The sequence below is a fragment of the Aquila chrysaetos genome, chromosome 2, assembly GCF_900496995.4.
Source record: "Aquila chrysaetos chrysaetos chromosome 2, bAquChr1.4, whole genome shotgun sequence".
Lineage (NCBI taxonomy): Eukaryota > Metazoa > Chordata > Aves > Accipitriformes > Accipitridae > Aquila > Aquila chrysaetos.
The window spans coordinates 7,193,613-7,210,399 of NC_044005.1; the positions used below are offsets into that span (position 1 = coordinate 7,193,613).

At 39.8% G+C, this 16,787-nt stretch overlaps 1 protein-coding gene across 4 annotated transcripts; it reads left to right on the forward strand.

Moving 5' to 3' along the window:
• Positions 1 to 267: 267 nt before the first annotated feature.
• PCNX4 (pecanex 4) lies at positions 268 to 16,582 on the forward strand. Of its 4 annotated transcripts, none has more exons than XM_030038426.2 (12): positions 269 to 550; positions 3,334 to 3,386; positions 4,084 to 4,810; positions 6,457 to 6,636; positions 6,728 to 7,242; positions 8,082 to 8,182; positions 8,331 to 8,453; positions 8,718 to 9,081; positions 11,829 to 11,932; positions 12,401 to 13,437; positions 14,005 to 14,191; positions 14,554 to 16,582. In XM_030038426.2, exons 3-12 carry the CDS (start codon positions 4,122 to 4,124, stop codon positions 14,803 to 14,805), a joined length of 3,552 nt encoding a protein of 1,183 aa, XP_029894286.1. In that variant the 5' UTR covers positions 269 to 550; positions 3,334 to 3,386; positions 4,084 to 4,121; the 3' UTR covers positions 14,806 to 16,582. The 4 variants fall into 4 exon arrangements, with proteins under 4 accessions (XP_029894314.1, XP_029894286.1, XP_029894305.1 ...); XM_030038435.2 differs by lacking the exon at positions 269 to 550 and adding an exon at positions 568 to 1,366; XM_030038445.2 differs by lacking the exon at positions 3,334 to 3,386.
• Positions 16,583 to 16,787: the final 205 nt, after the last annotated feature.

Consider the following 16,787-nt stretch of genomic DNA (forward strand, 5'->3'; position numbering starts at 1 on the left):
CGCCACCGGGGAGCGGGAAGGCGATCAGCCCCTCGGCTTCACCGTCCCTCGCAGCTCGTGTGGCGACCCCGCCAAGAAGACACCCGGGAGAAGCCCCCCCCCGCCGCCACCCGGCGGGCCGGGGCCATTTCCCGCTGCGGACCCCCGCGGCGCCTCGCCGCCGCCGGCTGCCTCAGGCGGGCAAAATGGCGGCGGCGGCCGAGGGGAGGGAAGAGGGGGCGGGAAGGGGAGGGGGCCGCCGCGGCGAGGCCGGGCCTCACCGCCGCCTCCACCTTCCTCCTGCCCGCCGACCTCAGTAGCAGCAGCGGCAGCAGCAACAGCAGCAGCAGCGCCGGGGCGGAGGGGCACCGCCGGCGGGGAGGAGCGCCCGGCCGCGGCCTGCGCCGTTCGCGCTCCCTCCTTCAGGACAAGCCTTGGGGCGGGGGGGGGGGGGGCGCAGCGCTCCGCCATCCTCCCTCCTCTTGCCTCCTCCCGCCGCGGGCTCAGCCCCCGTTCCCCTTCTCCCCCCCGCCCCGCAAAGCCCCTGACCTGCTCCGAGTCCGGGCCAGAGGTAGGTGCCCGCCTCGCAGAGGCTCTTTTACCGCAGCTGCCCTTCGCCGGCCCCGGCCGTTCGCCGCAGGGGTGCAGGCACCACCTGCCCGCTTTCCCCGGGCGCCGCGGGGCCCTTCACTGGAGCAGGCAGAGGCGCCAGGGCCCCCCCGAAGCGGGGAGGCGGCGGTGCGGGCACAGCCCGGGGGTCGGTCGGGGGAGGCCGCCCGTCCCGTCTGGCTCTGCCTGAGCGGCGTTGCCCTCCCCTGGGTTTGCCCACCGGCCATGCCTCGGCGGGCCCGGTGGCTGCGTGGCTTCCCTTCCCTTCCGGAGTTGAAAACAGCAGAGGCTTTATTTTTGGTCGTTTGGTTATTTTAATTTCCGTTCCTGCGGAAGATTTGAGGGAGAGGGGGCTGGGGAGGAAGTGTGGCGGCTCTGGTGGGAGCCCGTCTGGTCAGGTGCAGAGGTGTCTCGGGAAGGAGTTGGTCTGGCCCTTCCCAAAGGTAGTCCCGGGATGCTCTTCCCATAACTGGATGGAGCGTGTTGGCCTAAAACGCTGCGTCCCCGGTCTCACTGGGGGACGGCGTTGATGCTGTTGAGGACAGGCCCCCAGTCTGCTCCCTCTGGCTCCTGGGTTGGAAGCCGGCCTGCAGCACAGCCGGATCTTTAACTGTGGAGTAGAGGTGCAGGTGTCTGGGCACACAGGTGGATTTGCCTGGACAGGGGGTTGCCCCAGCTCCCCCTGCACCTCCCACGCTGGCATTCCTCCCTCCTGTGCTAGTGGGGGGTTTATAACTGTTACTTAGTCTCACATGAAAAGACCTGGAAGACCTCAGAGGTAAGTATTTTTAAGGCTTATGTGCTTCAGTGGCTTAGGTGGCTGAGAGCTGTACACGTGTTCTCCTGTAATCTGCTTGAAATAAAACCAAACCACACTGAGCTGATCCACCATTCAGTGGATGTGAAGGATGATGTTCATTTAGGCAAAAATTACTGCCCTCCTGTGAATTTCTGCCTGAATTCAAGCAAGATTTGCTTTCTTTCCTTTTGTAATAAGGCCATAGAGAGGATGTTGCAGGAGGGAACTTGTTAAATGACCTTATGGTGTTAAAGTTCTTTTACTATCCTTGTTACGATAATATCAAAGTCGCATGGATCCCTGCTGGTGATGACAAATTGTTGTGGTGCGGATTGTTTGGGTAACCAGGCAAGTTGTCAAAGTCAGGCCAGGCCTGTATGTTAGGAATGTATATTGAAGCCAGGTCCTGTAAACACTCACTAATGTGTGGAGTCTTGTTGCTAGGGCTTTGCACAGAAATAACGAGACACGCATGAGTGCCTCTTTGAAGTCCTAATGTGCTACCTGACTATTTGGAAGCCAGATGGATAGTCGAGGGTATCGTTTCCATAGTTCGTGAGCTTCAGTCTTGGGATTTTCATTTATAAATAAATTCACATATTTTTATGGCTCACTTTGGAGTATAGCCAAGTAGAACTATATTGTTTATGTGCATAGATTTTTGTGTCTCACACAAAGATGTCTGTTGTTTACACAGAAACTGTAAGAGGAATGTTTTGTTAACATTTTGTTAGCAATATAAACTGACAAACACAAATGCAGACTAGAACTTGAAACAAAAATAGCCCTTCTTAGAGCAGGAAAACACTGTGTGAAAACTGTTTTTCAAGGAAAACTATGCACCTTTTGGTTCTGCGTTTCTTTTAAAACTCAGCTTGTATCATTTATGTGCATATAAATCTATTGCACGTAACTTTCACAGCAACTTGGTTTCATGCCTATGTAGCCTTCTAAACAGTGTTTCTTTTCTAAACAAGATTGGCTGAATAGTGATTATTTTTTTTTTTGTTACATTTGAAATTTGTTTTTAGTTGGGTGTGTCCCTGTTACATTTTCAAATTCCTGAGCTGACTCCGATGAATTCCCCTCTCCATAGTCAACATGTGTCTTTCCCATTAAGACTGACTGCTGCCTTCTCCTTCCCTTAAGAAACTTTAAATGGCTTGAAATAGTATGACTAACACCCCTCTATGCTTTCAATATTCTGTGTTCAATATTCCAAACTGGAATTTCTACTTTAAAAAAAAAATAAAAATTCCATGGCCTACATGGAGAGTAGTTACAGAGCCTGCGGGGTCTTGCTTTTCATTGTGGAGTGTATTGACTTAGTGGACCCTGAACGCAAATTTCCAGTTGTGATAATGTGTATGAATGGCCTTTAATCTCTCTCATTTGCACTGTTTCTAACTTAGTCCCGTGATGACCAGTATCTGCCTACAGTTAAGTGATTGACATCTGTTTAAATGTAAGGAGTAAATAGTTCTTGGAAGCGACTAAAAGCAGTTGGTTTGTAGAAAGAAGGGATCACAGTAGTTTGTAAACTTTATGGCAGCCGAGTGTTTCATTTTTAATATATCAGCAATGATGGCTAATGGGTATTCATCAGATTATATAGGTCCAGTAGAAAAAAGTCAGAATTTCAGTACTTGCACATCTCCTAATGCACACCAGCATCTCTTTTTAAAGAATTATTATTAATGAAGTGCTTTAGCACTGCATTTTTGTGCTGTTTTTTCACCCTGTTTCTTAGCTTGAATATTCCTACCTGTCATTCATCGATTCTTGCTTTCGTGACTAGTAGCATAAAATTCTATTTGAATATCATAGTTACCATCTTACATTCATTATTTCTACATTGCCTGATCCTCTCTAAATGAGTATTCATACCTGATTTCTATCTGATGACTTATTGTAAATGTTACAGGTATCTTTTTTCCTTTTTTCAGCTTTCTCCATTGACATATAGAAGAATATATACCGATTCTGCTACAACTCACAAGTATTGTGTTTATTTTTCTTATTTTATATGTTTTAGGAAGCAGAAAGTGAACTGTTTATTTTATGTTTTGTGTAGTGCTTAGTACAGTGAGATCTTGTTCTGCAACTAGGCTGTGTAGGGAGGACAGTAAAAATGCTGATGTGGGAAACAATTTTTAGTGCTTCTACTAATATTTTTTTATAGTTAGTTTATTTCATAAGGCTTTGATTTTTACAGGGACCTCGGTGTGACTGTATCCGTGCACTTATGTGGCTATTCACTGAAATCACTGACTATTCTGTTTGTATATGGAGATCCATAACAGGGTTAATTGGAATTAGAGGCCTGTGGCAAGATGTGATTGGAATCAGATTGGATGGGAAAAAAAAATCAGTTTTAGGAAGGTGTTCTGGTGTGGAGATGAGTTGGTTTTATCATCTCCCAAGAACAGACTATACGTTTTATTTGTTGCCTAAAGCTTCAGATTAAAGAATATGTTTACATTTTAAAATAGATAGCTTTTTCCATTTTAGGTGTTTGCTTAGTAGTTGTATTCTAGCACATTCTGTGAGTGCTTTAGGATGATGTCTACTAATACTAACTTGTCAGAATTCTGCTATAACTTGGTAAATGAAAACAGGACAAAAGAATTCCCTGGTTAAGTTCTGAGTTCCAGATTCAGTAATGTTTCCTTCTTTTTCTTTCTGTTCTCTTACAGGAAAAATGATATTCATCCAGCATTCCTGAGTAATAAGAATGGGTCCAGATGTACCTCTGCTGAATGATTACAAACAGGAGTTCTTCTTGAAGCGCTTTCCACAGACTCTGCTGGGAGGTCCCCGGTTTAAATTAGGCTATTGTGCCCCTCCTTACGTATATGTGAATCAGATTATTCTTTTCTTGATGCCATGGGTTTTGGGAGGAGTAGGAACACTTTTGTACCAATTAGGTGTTATGAAAGACTACTATACCGCAGCACTTTCAGGAGGACTGATGTTTGTTACTGCACTTATTCTTCAGATGACAAATCTATATGCAAAGCAGAAAACAGTGACAGTAGAAAGAATGCAAATTCAGAATACCCTAACAGATGAAGATGAGTTTGAATTTTCCAGCTGTGTAGGTTCAGAGACAGTAAAATTTATTATTCCTGGCAAGAAGTATATAATCAACACTGTGTTTCATTCCCTTCTGGCAGGGGTATTGTGTGGGTTGGGAACTTGGTATTTGCTGCCAAACAGAATAACCTTGCTATATAGCAACATTGGAGGAACTGTTATGATCTTTGTATTTGGATGGGTGACTATATGTATAGGAGAGTATTCATTAATCATAAATACAGCTACCGAAACAGCTACTTTCCAAGCACTGGATACTTATGAAATCACTGCTCTGATGAGACCTTTCTATATTTTTGTCTTTATTGCAGTGGATCTTGCACACAGGTAAACCTAATACAGCATTTAGCTAATTAAAGTAATGGTTATTCTCTGTATTTTTGATGAGAAAGGTGAAATTATTCTTCTGAGGAAATTTTATTTTGATATTTTAATCAATGGTAGGAACTCTAAAGAAAGAAGCTAGAATGGTAAAAACTGAGGCTCTACCCTGAGCATAAAAGGTTGTTCTTAAATTTTCATAGCGTTCCACATAAATTAGGAAGAGCGGTTAGAGCAGTTTCTAAGTAAGGGACAGTTAAAATTATCTTCTACCATGTCAGTTTCAGTATTTTTGCACAAGAGCATTTGCATCAACATCCTTTTAAAGGATGTGTTTTGAAAACACATGTTCCTGACCTGGAATCATAGATGTAAACACTGCAAACTCCAGGAGTGCTGGATTTATATCCAGATTTCATCCTGGACTATTTTCCAATTGAATGTCTGCAAAGTGATTGCAGCGGGTTTTAAACTACAGGCAAAAAAGGACTATGAATTTGGTTTTAATGAGTGGATAAGCAAATGTGAACATTACTATATCTTTATTACATGGATTTTGAACTTGGATTTTTAAATGCTTTTGTAATACAAAAGAACTATGCCAGTCTACAAGTAGAAGACTTTTATATTTCCACTTTTCAGACGAGTGTCTTAGCTAAAGTATTTGTAGAATCTCTTAAAGCAAGATGGTTTTAGATTTACTCTATGCATTCTTTCTCCCTGTTGGGTGATATTTATATCACTTTGTCACATGTACTTTATGTATTTTATGGTTGGGCTACTTCAAATGCATTAAAAAAAAAGCATGTTTGATTTTACTAGTTTTGCACTTGGAGATGTCTTTGTTAATGATTTACCCTAGTTGCCTCTTCAGTTATGATATGAGAATTATACACGTGGTATTGGACCCCAAATTCTTCTATGTAATTTCCTGAGGAGGAAATTCAGACATTCTTTAAATTCCTGACAAAATTCCTTTGAGGCTTACTTATTTATTAAGAAGTAAAGAGAAACCAAATATCTTAGCAGTCCACCTTTAACTTAATTAGCTAACTGGTGAACTATATATGACTTAGAATTTATGCAGATTTCTAATATTGATCTTTGTATTTTTTACAGGAAGATTTTAATACTTTTATGTAGAAAATAACATTTTATATTTCTAAAGAGAGTTTATCTCTTGGTGTACAGGCATTCTTTCAGTGCTAAGGCTTACATCTTGGGTCTTGGACTTGCATAAAGTTTCACTTTTCTAATTCTGAGAAAATACTTAGCGTTTTTTGTTAAATGGTTGAGGTCTTAGAGCCTCTGGGCCTTTCTTTTTGCACAAGTATTTCTTGAGTGTATTATCACAACAGTATCAAAACAATTAGCATACTTACATCACTTGACTCATCTGCATAATTTGAAGGCTTCAAATCTTTTGAATGAAAAATTAGCCTGTGTTCTGATGTTCTAATTAGTGTGTTACTGCCCCAAGCATAAATGTATGTCCTTATTTTTCCTTTTAAAAGATACTAGTTGAGGTTTTGTAGATTGAATATGTAATGTTTATACTTCTGGAATTGCTGTAGTAGTTAAACAAAAAGTCTTCCCACACATCAGTTATTTTTTCCTTCACAGAATTCAAATACATTTCTTCTTTTATCCAGGTTTGCTGTCAACACACCCATTCTAGAACAGACAAACCAGATTTTGCACATCATATTTCTTTTTCTGCCATTCTTATGGGCAATGGGAATTCTGCCCCCGCTTGACGCACTTTTTCTATGGGGAATGGAACAACTGTTGGAGTTTGGACTAGGAGGTTCACCTATGTCAAGTAACACAAAGTAAATGTTGTTTATATAATTGTGAAATGTATCAATATTGCTTATAACCTTTTTCTTTTCAAGCAAATCTTTTTTATTTTCTCCTTCACAGGTTATTAGTAATGTTTCTCATTTCTGCTGGAACAGCAATAGCATCGTATTTCATTCCCAGCACTCTCGGTGTGATCCTCTTCATGACTGGATTTGGGTTCATACTGAGTCTTAACCTAAGTGAGATTGGTTTTGCCTTCAAACACACCATGATCAGCCATTTAGCCTCCAGCAAATCAAAAAATATGCACAGAGGTCTTAGAATACAATTTGGGTGGAGGGAATTTATTTTTTATTTGACTGTGTTGACATTTGCTCTCATAGAAGCTAGTCTGCTGCATCAATTTGCAGGCTTTTCATCATTTTCCAAGGCCAGTCCACAGGCTATAGCGAGTTACATTCTGATCATATTACTTATAATTATGTGGATTCTTAGAGAGATTCAGAGAGTGTACTTGTTTGGAGTCTTCCGAAACCCCTTTTATCCAAAGGATGTCAGGACTGTGACTGTGTTCATGGAGAAGCAAAGAAGGCTAATGAAAGTTGGTGTTGTCAGGAGGATTTTACTAACACTAGGTAGGAATACGCACTGTCTGTTGTTTGTTAGATGATGCTTGTAGGAAGATTGAAAGAACACTAGAATTACTGTATGTGCAAGATTCCATGAATGAACCAAGAAAAAACAAGTAGCTGGAAATATTTGTTATGTTTTGCTAAATTGTGCATTGAGGTCAAAATTACTGGTTCAGAATATTTGAAAGTGATTAGTGATTTTATTTATTTCTTTTTTAGGGGTAAACCTAAAAAGTTGAGCTTTTTAAAAGTCCAGCTCAGAAAGCAAGGCCTTTTTAAGGATTTTAGTTATAACATCAGTACTCACTTTTGGAAAAAATGGCTCTTGTAGATTTTTTTAAAAGGTACTCGGAAACAAAAGTGAGTTGAGAGTCTTCAAGGTGACTAAATATTTGGTTCTTACAACTTGCTAGTGAAGGGAACAGTCTCCTTTCTGGTAGGTTGGGGACAAATGTATCTACTTTGGGGGAACCAAAATTTGATCTAAATTATTTAATTTTGTAAAGAAGCATCAGTTTGGGGAAGTGGATTGACAAGTGCTATTCCCATGTTTATTTTTTCTTATTTGAGTATTCCCATTCTCTTGGGGAAATAAACAAACAACAAAAAAGTAATAGCAAATAACAACTAAGCATCGACATAAATGTTTGCCATCTTGGGCCATTACTGCAAATACACTGTTTGATATCCTGAAAGTGTAGTACAAAGAGGAGTTTGTAATAATGAAGGGAAGAGTTCTCCTTTTACTCCAAAATTTCCATTCTGCAATAAGACTGCTTACCTCTGTAGACTTTAATTATGTTTTTGAAAGGAAATCAATGTTTCTTTTATTTCAATTACAGTGTCTCCGTTTGCTATGATAGCATTCCTGTCACTAGACCGTTCACTACAAAATCTTCATTCTGTGTCTGTTTGCATTGGATTCACAAGAATATTTAGGATGGTAATTTGAATTTTAAATATGTTAGCCTAAGAAACTCTCTTCTACATGATTTAAGTATTAAGGTGACTTGGAAGAAATATTCCAGGTCATGAAAGCAGAGATGGATAAATACATTTTTAAATGTATGTCTAACATATCTCTATTTTAGGTCTGGCAGAATACAGAAAACGCCCTACTGGACATAGTGGTTGTGTCAATAGCACAAATGTTGGTGTTTAATCCAGACCTCTGGTGGAACAGGAGCCTTGATACAGGGATCAGACTCTTGCTGGTAATTGTCACAATGTAAATTTAAGCAGATAGTTGTCACTTAAAGTCTTCGTTTCCTTGCCCTCCCCTATTAGAGAATTACAGAGTCCAAGGACCTAGAAAATAGAAGCTAAAAAACTGTGTACGAAGATATACACTCTAATACCAGTCAGTGATAATCACACTTCATTTTCTTAAAATCCTTGTAGTTAAGGCAGCTTTGGCAGTGCTGAATATGATATGATACAGGATACAAATAAACGTGCTTGTTGTATGTATCTTGCAGGTTGGTATCATACGTGATCGAGTGCTTCAGTTTGTCTCAAAGTTGCAGTTTGCCATAGCTATTCTTTTGACATCATGGACGGAGAAGAAACAACGTCGTAAATCTACCGCCACCTTAATCACACTCAATGTCATTTTCTTCCCAATCCTGCTGACCTTCATTGCCATCTCTGCGCTCCTTTCTTCTCCCTTGCTGCCGCTCTTCACGCTACCGGTATTTTTGATTGGGTTTCCCAGGCCTGTCCGAAGCTGGCCAGGACCTGTGGGCGCTACAGCATGTGTTTGCTCCGATACCGTGTACTACCAGCAGATGGTTCCAAGTCTGGCTCTTGCTCTGCAATCTGCACTAGCAGCGGGTAGCCTAGGTAGGTACGGTGAAGGAATGTAAATGGTTTAGGAAACATGATTTTGCTGGAGAACAGGAGAATCGTAGCATCTGATTTAAACCATCTTTCACGACGTAGGTTAAATCTGATATTCAGAGATTGTTCAATTAAGTGAAAAGGGATTACTTTTATCCTTCTCTTACATCTCTACTTCTTATGTTCTTGTAAGAAAATAATTCTGGTTTGTTATCTTTAAAATAAGGAGAAACTAAATGGTGATGAAACAGTATCAATCCTAATCTTTTTATACTAAACAAAAAAGGATGGTATGTATTCAGCCCACCTGACTGGAAGCAATAAATTGAGGAGTTCTCTTGACAGTCAGTGGGGAGAAGGAGGTGTGTCAAACTGCTCTTTGTGGTTGTATATGTATGTGTCTTTCTCTGCATCAATCCCATTACTCAGGATCCAGAAGGTGAGTTTGCTAATTTGGCTATGTTAATTATGTATGGTGAATATGGACTGGATGTTTATAAAATACTTGATATAGCCTAACTAGCAGTAAACAGTTGAGAACAGAACCAGCTGATAAGACTTAACAGCATATCTTGTGCAGGTAGTTAGGGAAGGGTTGTAACAGGGCTTGTGGTCTTAAAATCTGTGAAGGACATCATGATGGGTATTTCACAGAATTATATAAACAGAGGTGAAGAAATGCCAAGCCTTTTTCCCAGCTGGAGACAGAATAACTGTTAAAATTGCAAGCTTGTTTTCTTGAGAAGCAGTCTTTGTGTAACCTAAATAATCAAGACCGTTGCCCTTAGACAAGAGGCAAATATTTACATAAGCCTGTTTAGAAAATAGCTTATGACTAGAAAAAATGGGCTAATATTTAAAGACAGTGGAAGTTAACCTTAATCACACTTGTCTGAAAACTATATGCAAGTTCTTTACTAGGAAACATTTGCTGCACTTTTAGTACTGGTGTAGAGAGAGTTATTAAAAAAATAAAACTAGGAAGCTTTTTTTCCTCTAAAGGAGAGACACTTCAGTTTGTCTACTGCATTCAGCCTATGTATGTTTTATATATGTAATAAACATATATTATATAATATAAATATATCTATCTGATATATATCTGTTGTATCTATCTTTTTTATATCTATACATATTATATATATGTTTCCCCATTGCCATCATGACTCTGGTGGCATGTATGCCTCAGATTAAATGATTTAAAACACTAGTCTTGAGGGGGAGAAAAGTCTCTTCTTTAATGGGAAAATCTGTGAATGAATGTCTTCAAGCAAGAAAAAATGTGATGTTCTCAGATGACTTCAAAATGAAGAGGTACCACTTTGTGTGTCTCTATTTTAATTTAAAACCATACTTTTTTCTGTGTAAAGGAGTTTTAGTAGCTTTAACAGCTAGCAAGAAAAAAATTAAAATCTTTGCAAAGTGTTAGCAAGAAAATGCACTTCATTAGCTCAGTGGGATAGAAAAGGTTAATTAAATTTTAACTACAGCTTAATGGTTGGTTTCACTGATTTCATCTTACAACATTCTAAAACTAAAATTCTCTGTGCAAGTAAGTAGTCACTTGGATGTGAGTGACAGCAGAAGCAGGTCATAAACTGGCAGCCAAAGTCATGGTAAAGAACAGCACCATTGTATTGGAGAAGTTGACAGTAGGCTATAACTTAAAAGAAATATAGTATAACCACCAGTTGCTAGGAAGTTTGGCATTGCACTTTTTATTGAAATAGGTAGAAAAGAGAAAAAGTACCTTTTTTTAGGGGGGGGGAACGTGTCATCTAATTTTTACGGTGAGAGCCAGATTGTGTGATTTTTGAGTACTGATTACTTTGATGTGTGATCTGAAGTTGTTCGCGACTTGATTTTCAAATTCCAATTTATTTTGGGTGGCTTTATTTTTGGTGATGTCAAACTTAATACAGTGGGATCAGATTTATTCCCCCCTCACAGACATGCAGAGGTATTTCAGGAAGACTACAGATGATTTCCACTGTATCTACTGTTAATGTTTAATGCATATGATACTGATTCACAAATCTTTAAAGATGAGCAGGTGCTCTTGCTCTGCCTCTATTTATGTATCTGTAAAATGGGTGTGATTATGTCATTGGTAAGCTGACACTGGAGCAGAATCATTTACACTCTGGATTTCACATCCTAGAGGGATATTTTCTAACCATTCTGGAATACAGACAAGTCAGTTTAGGAACTGGTAGCGTAGGTAAAAAATCCTGTTGAGTTACATTTTTATTTCTCCCATAACAAATAAACTTTGTACTCCACAGCAAACAGGGCCATTAAGATACTCATGTGCTACATGATGATTCTTTAATATATTCGGCAGTCATAAGAATTTTAGATCTCCAGGTGACATCAGTGGGAACTGTGCGGTTGGAAATGCAGCCAAAGATGATCTTTAATAATGAAAGCTGTCTCTACAAAGGCACTTGAGGGTGGGGTTGCTTAACCCTGGTCCAGTACGAATATTGTAGTCCTGCAGTTTTGTGAGGGTTTCCCAGTTTTCCGCAGCTTTTTCAAAGATAGCACTACAATTTCAATATCTAGATTTGCAGATAGTTTCTTTAAAATTCTAGGGTACTAGTTAGCCAGTTTTAACTGATTTTGATGCCAATGCAGAAATATTTTACGTTTGCAGTTGAATTCCTCAGTTGGCATGTAGAAAATGTTTCCATCAATATAATACTACAGTAATACCATTGGTTTTGTTTTGGTTTTTTTTTCATGTCTAGGTCTCTCTCTACCTGGATCACATTACTTGTGCCGTTTTCAGGACAGACTGATGTGGATATTGGTGCTAGAAAAAGGCTTCACTTACTGTGGTGTTAACATTAAGGTAACTGCATGCTGAGGACTGACATTAATGTTCTGAACTCATGCAAACATTTTTCTGTGTAACATTTTGGCAATGTAACTAATTTACCTGATATTACAGTCAATTTTTTAACATGAGTGTTATTACTGTATTAACTAGTCTTGCAACTGACATGTAGCAGGTGTGAAATTTTTTATCATCTAGCTTGTGACACAACATCTTTAATAAGCTGGCTAATAAGATCTGTATGAGGTAAAGATTTTGTTTGTTTGTTTTGTTTAAGACATTGATCTGTGTCTAATGTTGTAGTGTGTGCTTTGCTATTACTATTATCTCCAGTTAGATTTGTAGGTTCAGTTGTGGAATTCTTGACAACGGAACATATCTTTATTTGTTCAGAAAAATTTTGTTGCAAGAAAACAGCTTGCTAGCATTTAAGGATATGCGCTGGGGAAGACTAAACCCAAATTGTTTTCATTTATGCTTTAGGGGCTAGAATTGCAGGAAACATCCTGTCATGCTGCTGAAGCTCACAGAGTTGATGAAATTTTTGAAATGGCCTTCGAACATCAGGAGCACACAAAGATTCTCTCTCCTAATCACCATTTTGGACACATTTTGACTCCTTGTACTGTTCTACCTGTACGGCTGTATTCTGATGCCAGAAACGTGTTATCTGGAATAATTGACTCTCATGAGAATTTAAAGCATCTGAAAGATGATTTCATTAAAGTGCTTGTATGGATGCTTGTCCAGTATTGTTATAAAAAATCAAAAACTTGGGAAAGCCCAGGCAATGCCGACACGAACAAAAAAAGATCATTTCCAGAAAATCGGCATAGCAGTGCAGTAGAAAGATCCAGGCCTCTGAGGGAAGAAGATAGCTTTAGTGTTGATACAATTGAGGACTGGACTGATGATAGTGACGTTTTTGATCTTGAACCCAGTGGCAGAATGAAAGACAGAAAGGAACCTGGGCAGTTGGGAACTACACCAAAAGTACATCTGTCTATTCCAGGATCTGTAGAAACACATAACCAAGAAGTCCCACAAGAAATGTCACCAGAAGATAAATTATACAGGGCTGTTGTGCTTGGGCTTCCTGCAGTAGACAAAGGGAAACACCAACAAGTGTTACCTCAGGTTGAATTTAGTTGCTCTTACTCAGAGCTATTGAGCATCCCTGAAGAATGGAGAACAGCCCCAGTGCCTTCTTCCAAAGTCAATGAAATGAGGCAGAGGTTTCCAGAAGAATGGTACCACTTCATTTTGAGTCAACTGGACTTTTTTCATCTGAAAGAAAAGCCTTCCAACTTACTTGAAGACCTTATGAAAGATAAAGCTTTGAAAGACTTATACATCCATGGAGTATTGTCGTGTTGTTTTGGTCTGTTTGGACTGGATAACACCGTGCCTGCCCCGAGCCATGTGTTTAGAGCGTACGCTGGTGGTATTCCATGGTCTGTTGGTTTGGACTGGCTAACCAGCAAACCGGAGCTATTCCAACTTGCATTAAAAGCATTCAGGTAAAAGAAAAACATTCCCTCAGATTATACAAATGATATAGAGAGTCCTGTGCTTTGAAAGTAAGTATCACTTCACTAAGAGTAGTTCATGTTAAAACCTTACCAGTTAAATATATTTGTAGCTTCTTCCTACATAAATATTGCCTGTAACCCCAGGCAGTGAAGAGGGCGATACGAAGATTCCTTCCTTCTTCCCTTCTCCACAGCAGCTGCCTTCAGCACTGGCAATCTGCTGGGTTAAGTAGGGAAAAAACAATCCATTTTCATTGTCCCCATAATCTAAGAGAATTGTGATGGAGTTAGATGTTTGGCACTTTCCATTAGCAGGCAGCACGAACAGTGTTTGAGGTGAATGAAGGATGTTTAAGCTAATGCGTTTTACATCTGGGTGAGCTAAAAGCATACCTGTACTAACTTCTAGTGACTCAGCTGACAAGCAGTAACTTACAAAGTTGCTAGTTCTTGATAACATTTCATGGTGCCTTCCTGCCTTCTGTAGCCTGAAGAGGCTTGCTTCCTCCTGTCTTTCACTGCACTAGTTACTGTATGGCTTTTTGTACCTTTCAGATACACTTTTAAACTTATGGTTGACAAAGCAAGCCTGGGTCCAGTTGAGAACTTCAAAGAGCTGGTTAACTACCTGGAAGAATATGAAAATGATTGGTACATTGGACTGGTATCAGATCTTGAGTGGCAGCAAGCAGTTCTTCAGGAAAAGCCATACCTTTTTTCCCTGGGGCATGACCCAAACATGGTAAGAAGAAAAAATACTAGTAAGCAAGGTCAAAGTTTGGTTTTCTTTTCCGCTGCCTTTTTTTTTTTTCCTTTTAATTGTGTTCTAAAACATGAAGGCTGTGCAAACAAAGTTTACATTTATGCTAGAAAGGAGCTGACACCACTGCTGTTGAAAATCACACTGCATTGTTCTCCAGATACAGCAATATTTCCTAATTATCTTCCTAGAAGGAAGAATTGAACTGAGACTAGTTTATACACTTTTCCATTTTTAAAGGGATGATAGTCATAGTATGTAGCCCCATTTAGCACTTTGTAACCAAATGCTTGTGTATCTTCGTGGAGAATGTACTGAACATTTTGATCTGTTTGTTCTTAAAGGGAATTTACACTGGGCGAGTTCTCACTCTTCAGGAATTGTTAGTACAAGTGGGAAAACTTAATGACGAAGCTGTCCGAGGTCAGTGGGCAAATCTGTCCTGGGAGCTGCTGTACGCTACAAATGATGATGAAGAACGCTACAGCATCCAGGCACACCCTGTTCTTCTGCGAAACCTTACTGTGCAAGCTGCGGACCCACCTCTTGGCTACCCCGTTTATTCATCTGAACTTCTGCATCTGCCTTTGTTCTAGAATGTCGGTAGCACTGTTTTTTGGGGTTTTTTTTGTACTTTCCATCTGTATGTTTGGAATCAAATGTTCATGCTACATTTATACACTACAAATAAGATTTTACTCTCAAAATGGCGTTGGATGGCAGTGCCAAGCCAGCGTATGTAATTTGCACAGAAATGGTGCTAGCCAGAACCTTCAGCAGGCAGGAAGTTTTGAACCGTTTTCTTGCTGCTGGAACATGTGGGACACCATTGCTTGTGTGGCTGATGAGCCAGGAGATGCTGAAATTCTCTTCTCCAGTTTAGAGAAGAGCAGCAGAATTCTGATCATTAACTGGTTTTGGTACATTCTGATTTTTTTTTTTTTTTTTTTTTTTTTTTTTTTCCTTGGACAGGTGACTTGCACTGACAGTCAGGTTACAGCTCACTGTAGTACCGTCAACCGCAGAGTTGGTAACCAAAGTGTACATAAGACTATTTATATGAATTTTTTTTATTCTGGCCATTTTGTATTGGACTGAGTTCAGTTTTAGCATTTGTTATAATATATGACTTTCGCTGATCTTCCTTAGCTGTAGTAAGTTATCGGCTATGCTTTAACAAAGTAAGTTGTAAGGGATGATTTTTACCAAAATACTTGTTTTGGGGGCAAAGAGAATTTATATAAAACAGTGTGCATTCTGACACATTAATAACTTGTGTGACCTCCTGATGAAAGAAGTAAACATGTAATTAGGGGAGAGAAGGAATTTGAGTCCAAATGGATTAATTTTATCTCCTTCTTCCACTATCCATGTATTTTTTTATGTATCTGTATATGTTGTTGTTTGCAACCTATGTCCACATCAGTAACCAGTCTTCCACAAATACAGTGAGAGCTTGATGGGCAGGGGGGGCAGAAATCCACCTGTCTGTGCTAGAAGTAATTTATTTTTTTTAACCTTACCACAGGTTAGAACAAAATTTGGCAATTGGTTTGTAATATTACAGGTCTCCTTGAAAACAGGTCTGGGTCGTCTCTCCAGTGGCTTGTTTATCTTGTTTGTTACCACCAGTCATGAGCACATAAACGTGTTTTCTCTGTAGAGCAGTAGCTACAGTGTAGTTACTGCTGGCATATGCCCAGCAGGGTGTAGGTAATTGTCTGTCTTTAACCTGCAGAATCAATTTAAATGAGATCTGCTCCGTAACTGAATTAGTACCGGTTTAGAACACCCAGTGTTGTATAACTTGGAGCACGTTTACTACTTTTACTCCTCTAAGACCTTTTTGTATTAGGTAAAATTTGTCACAGGACTGCGTACTGTGTACTCGGCTCTTAACTGTTTCTTTTGATCTGTGACCATAATGATTTTAAAGAAATATGCAAACCTTGTAGTGGAATTCGGAAGTGGTAAGGAAACACCTGTCAGACTCCATGGTATAACACTCTAACACGCAGGATGAAATCCATGTAGAACATTAATGGAAGCACCTTTTAGAAGGGGGTTGTTTGGTGTGCAGGAGCATAAATAACAAAGTCCTGATAACCTAAAATCGCCTTGCTTGGCCACGAACTGCATCTGGAAGTACAGAATCACGGGAACAGATCTGGAAGGGCTTTTAGAGAGCACCTATTTCAGCTCCCTCTCAAAAGGAACCACTCCTGGCAAATGTTTAATCTGCTTTAAAACTTTCAATACCAGGAGTATCATGAACTCGTCAAGTAGTTCGCTCCAGTTCTCTGCTGTTCTTGCAGCAGCTGGAAAGTTGGGGTTTTTTCCTAAACCCAATTAAACCTTCCTGCCTCATTGTAAGCCTCTTACTACTTGTCTTCTGTCTACAGAAAACTTAATTACCTTTTTTTTGCAGCAGCAGTCTTTTATTTGAAGATGGCTGTAATTTCTGCCCTCATTCTTTGTCTTCTGTAAACTGAATAAACTAGTTGAGAAAAAAACGGAAGAGAGCTGTGGTCCTTTTCTCTTGCTTTCCTCTGGTTCTCTCCATCTGGTACCCAGCTGC

Coding starts and splice junctions, on each gene's coding strand:
- PCNX4 (XM_030038426.2), top strand. CDS start 4,122: ATGGGTCCAGATGTACCTCTGCTGAATGATTACAAACAGGAGTTCTTC. Junction 4,811..6,456: donor GCAGTGGATCTTGCACACAG/GTAAACCTAATA, acceptor TCTTTTATCCAG/GTTTGCTGTCAACACACCCA. Junction 7,243..8,081: donor GAGGATTTTACTAACACTAG/GTAGGAATACGC, acceptor TTTCAATTACAG/TGTCTCCGTTTGCTATGATA.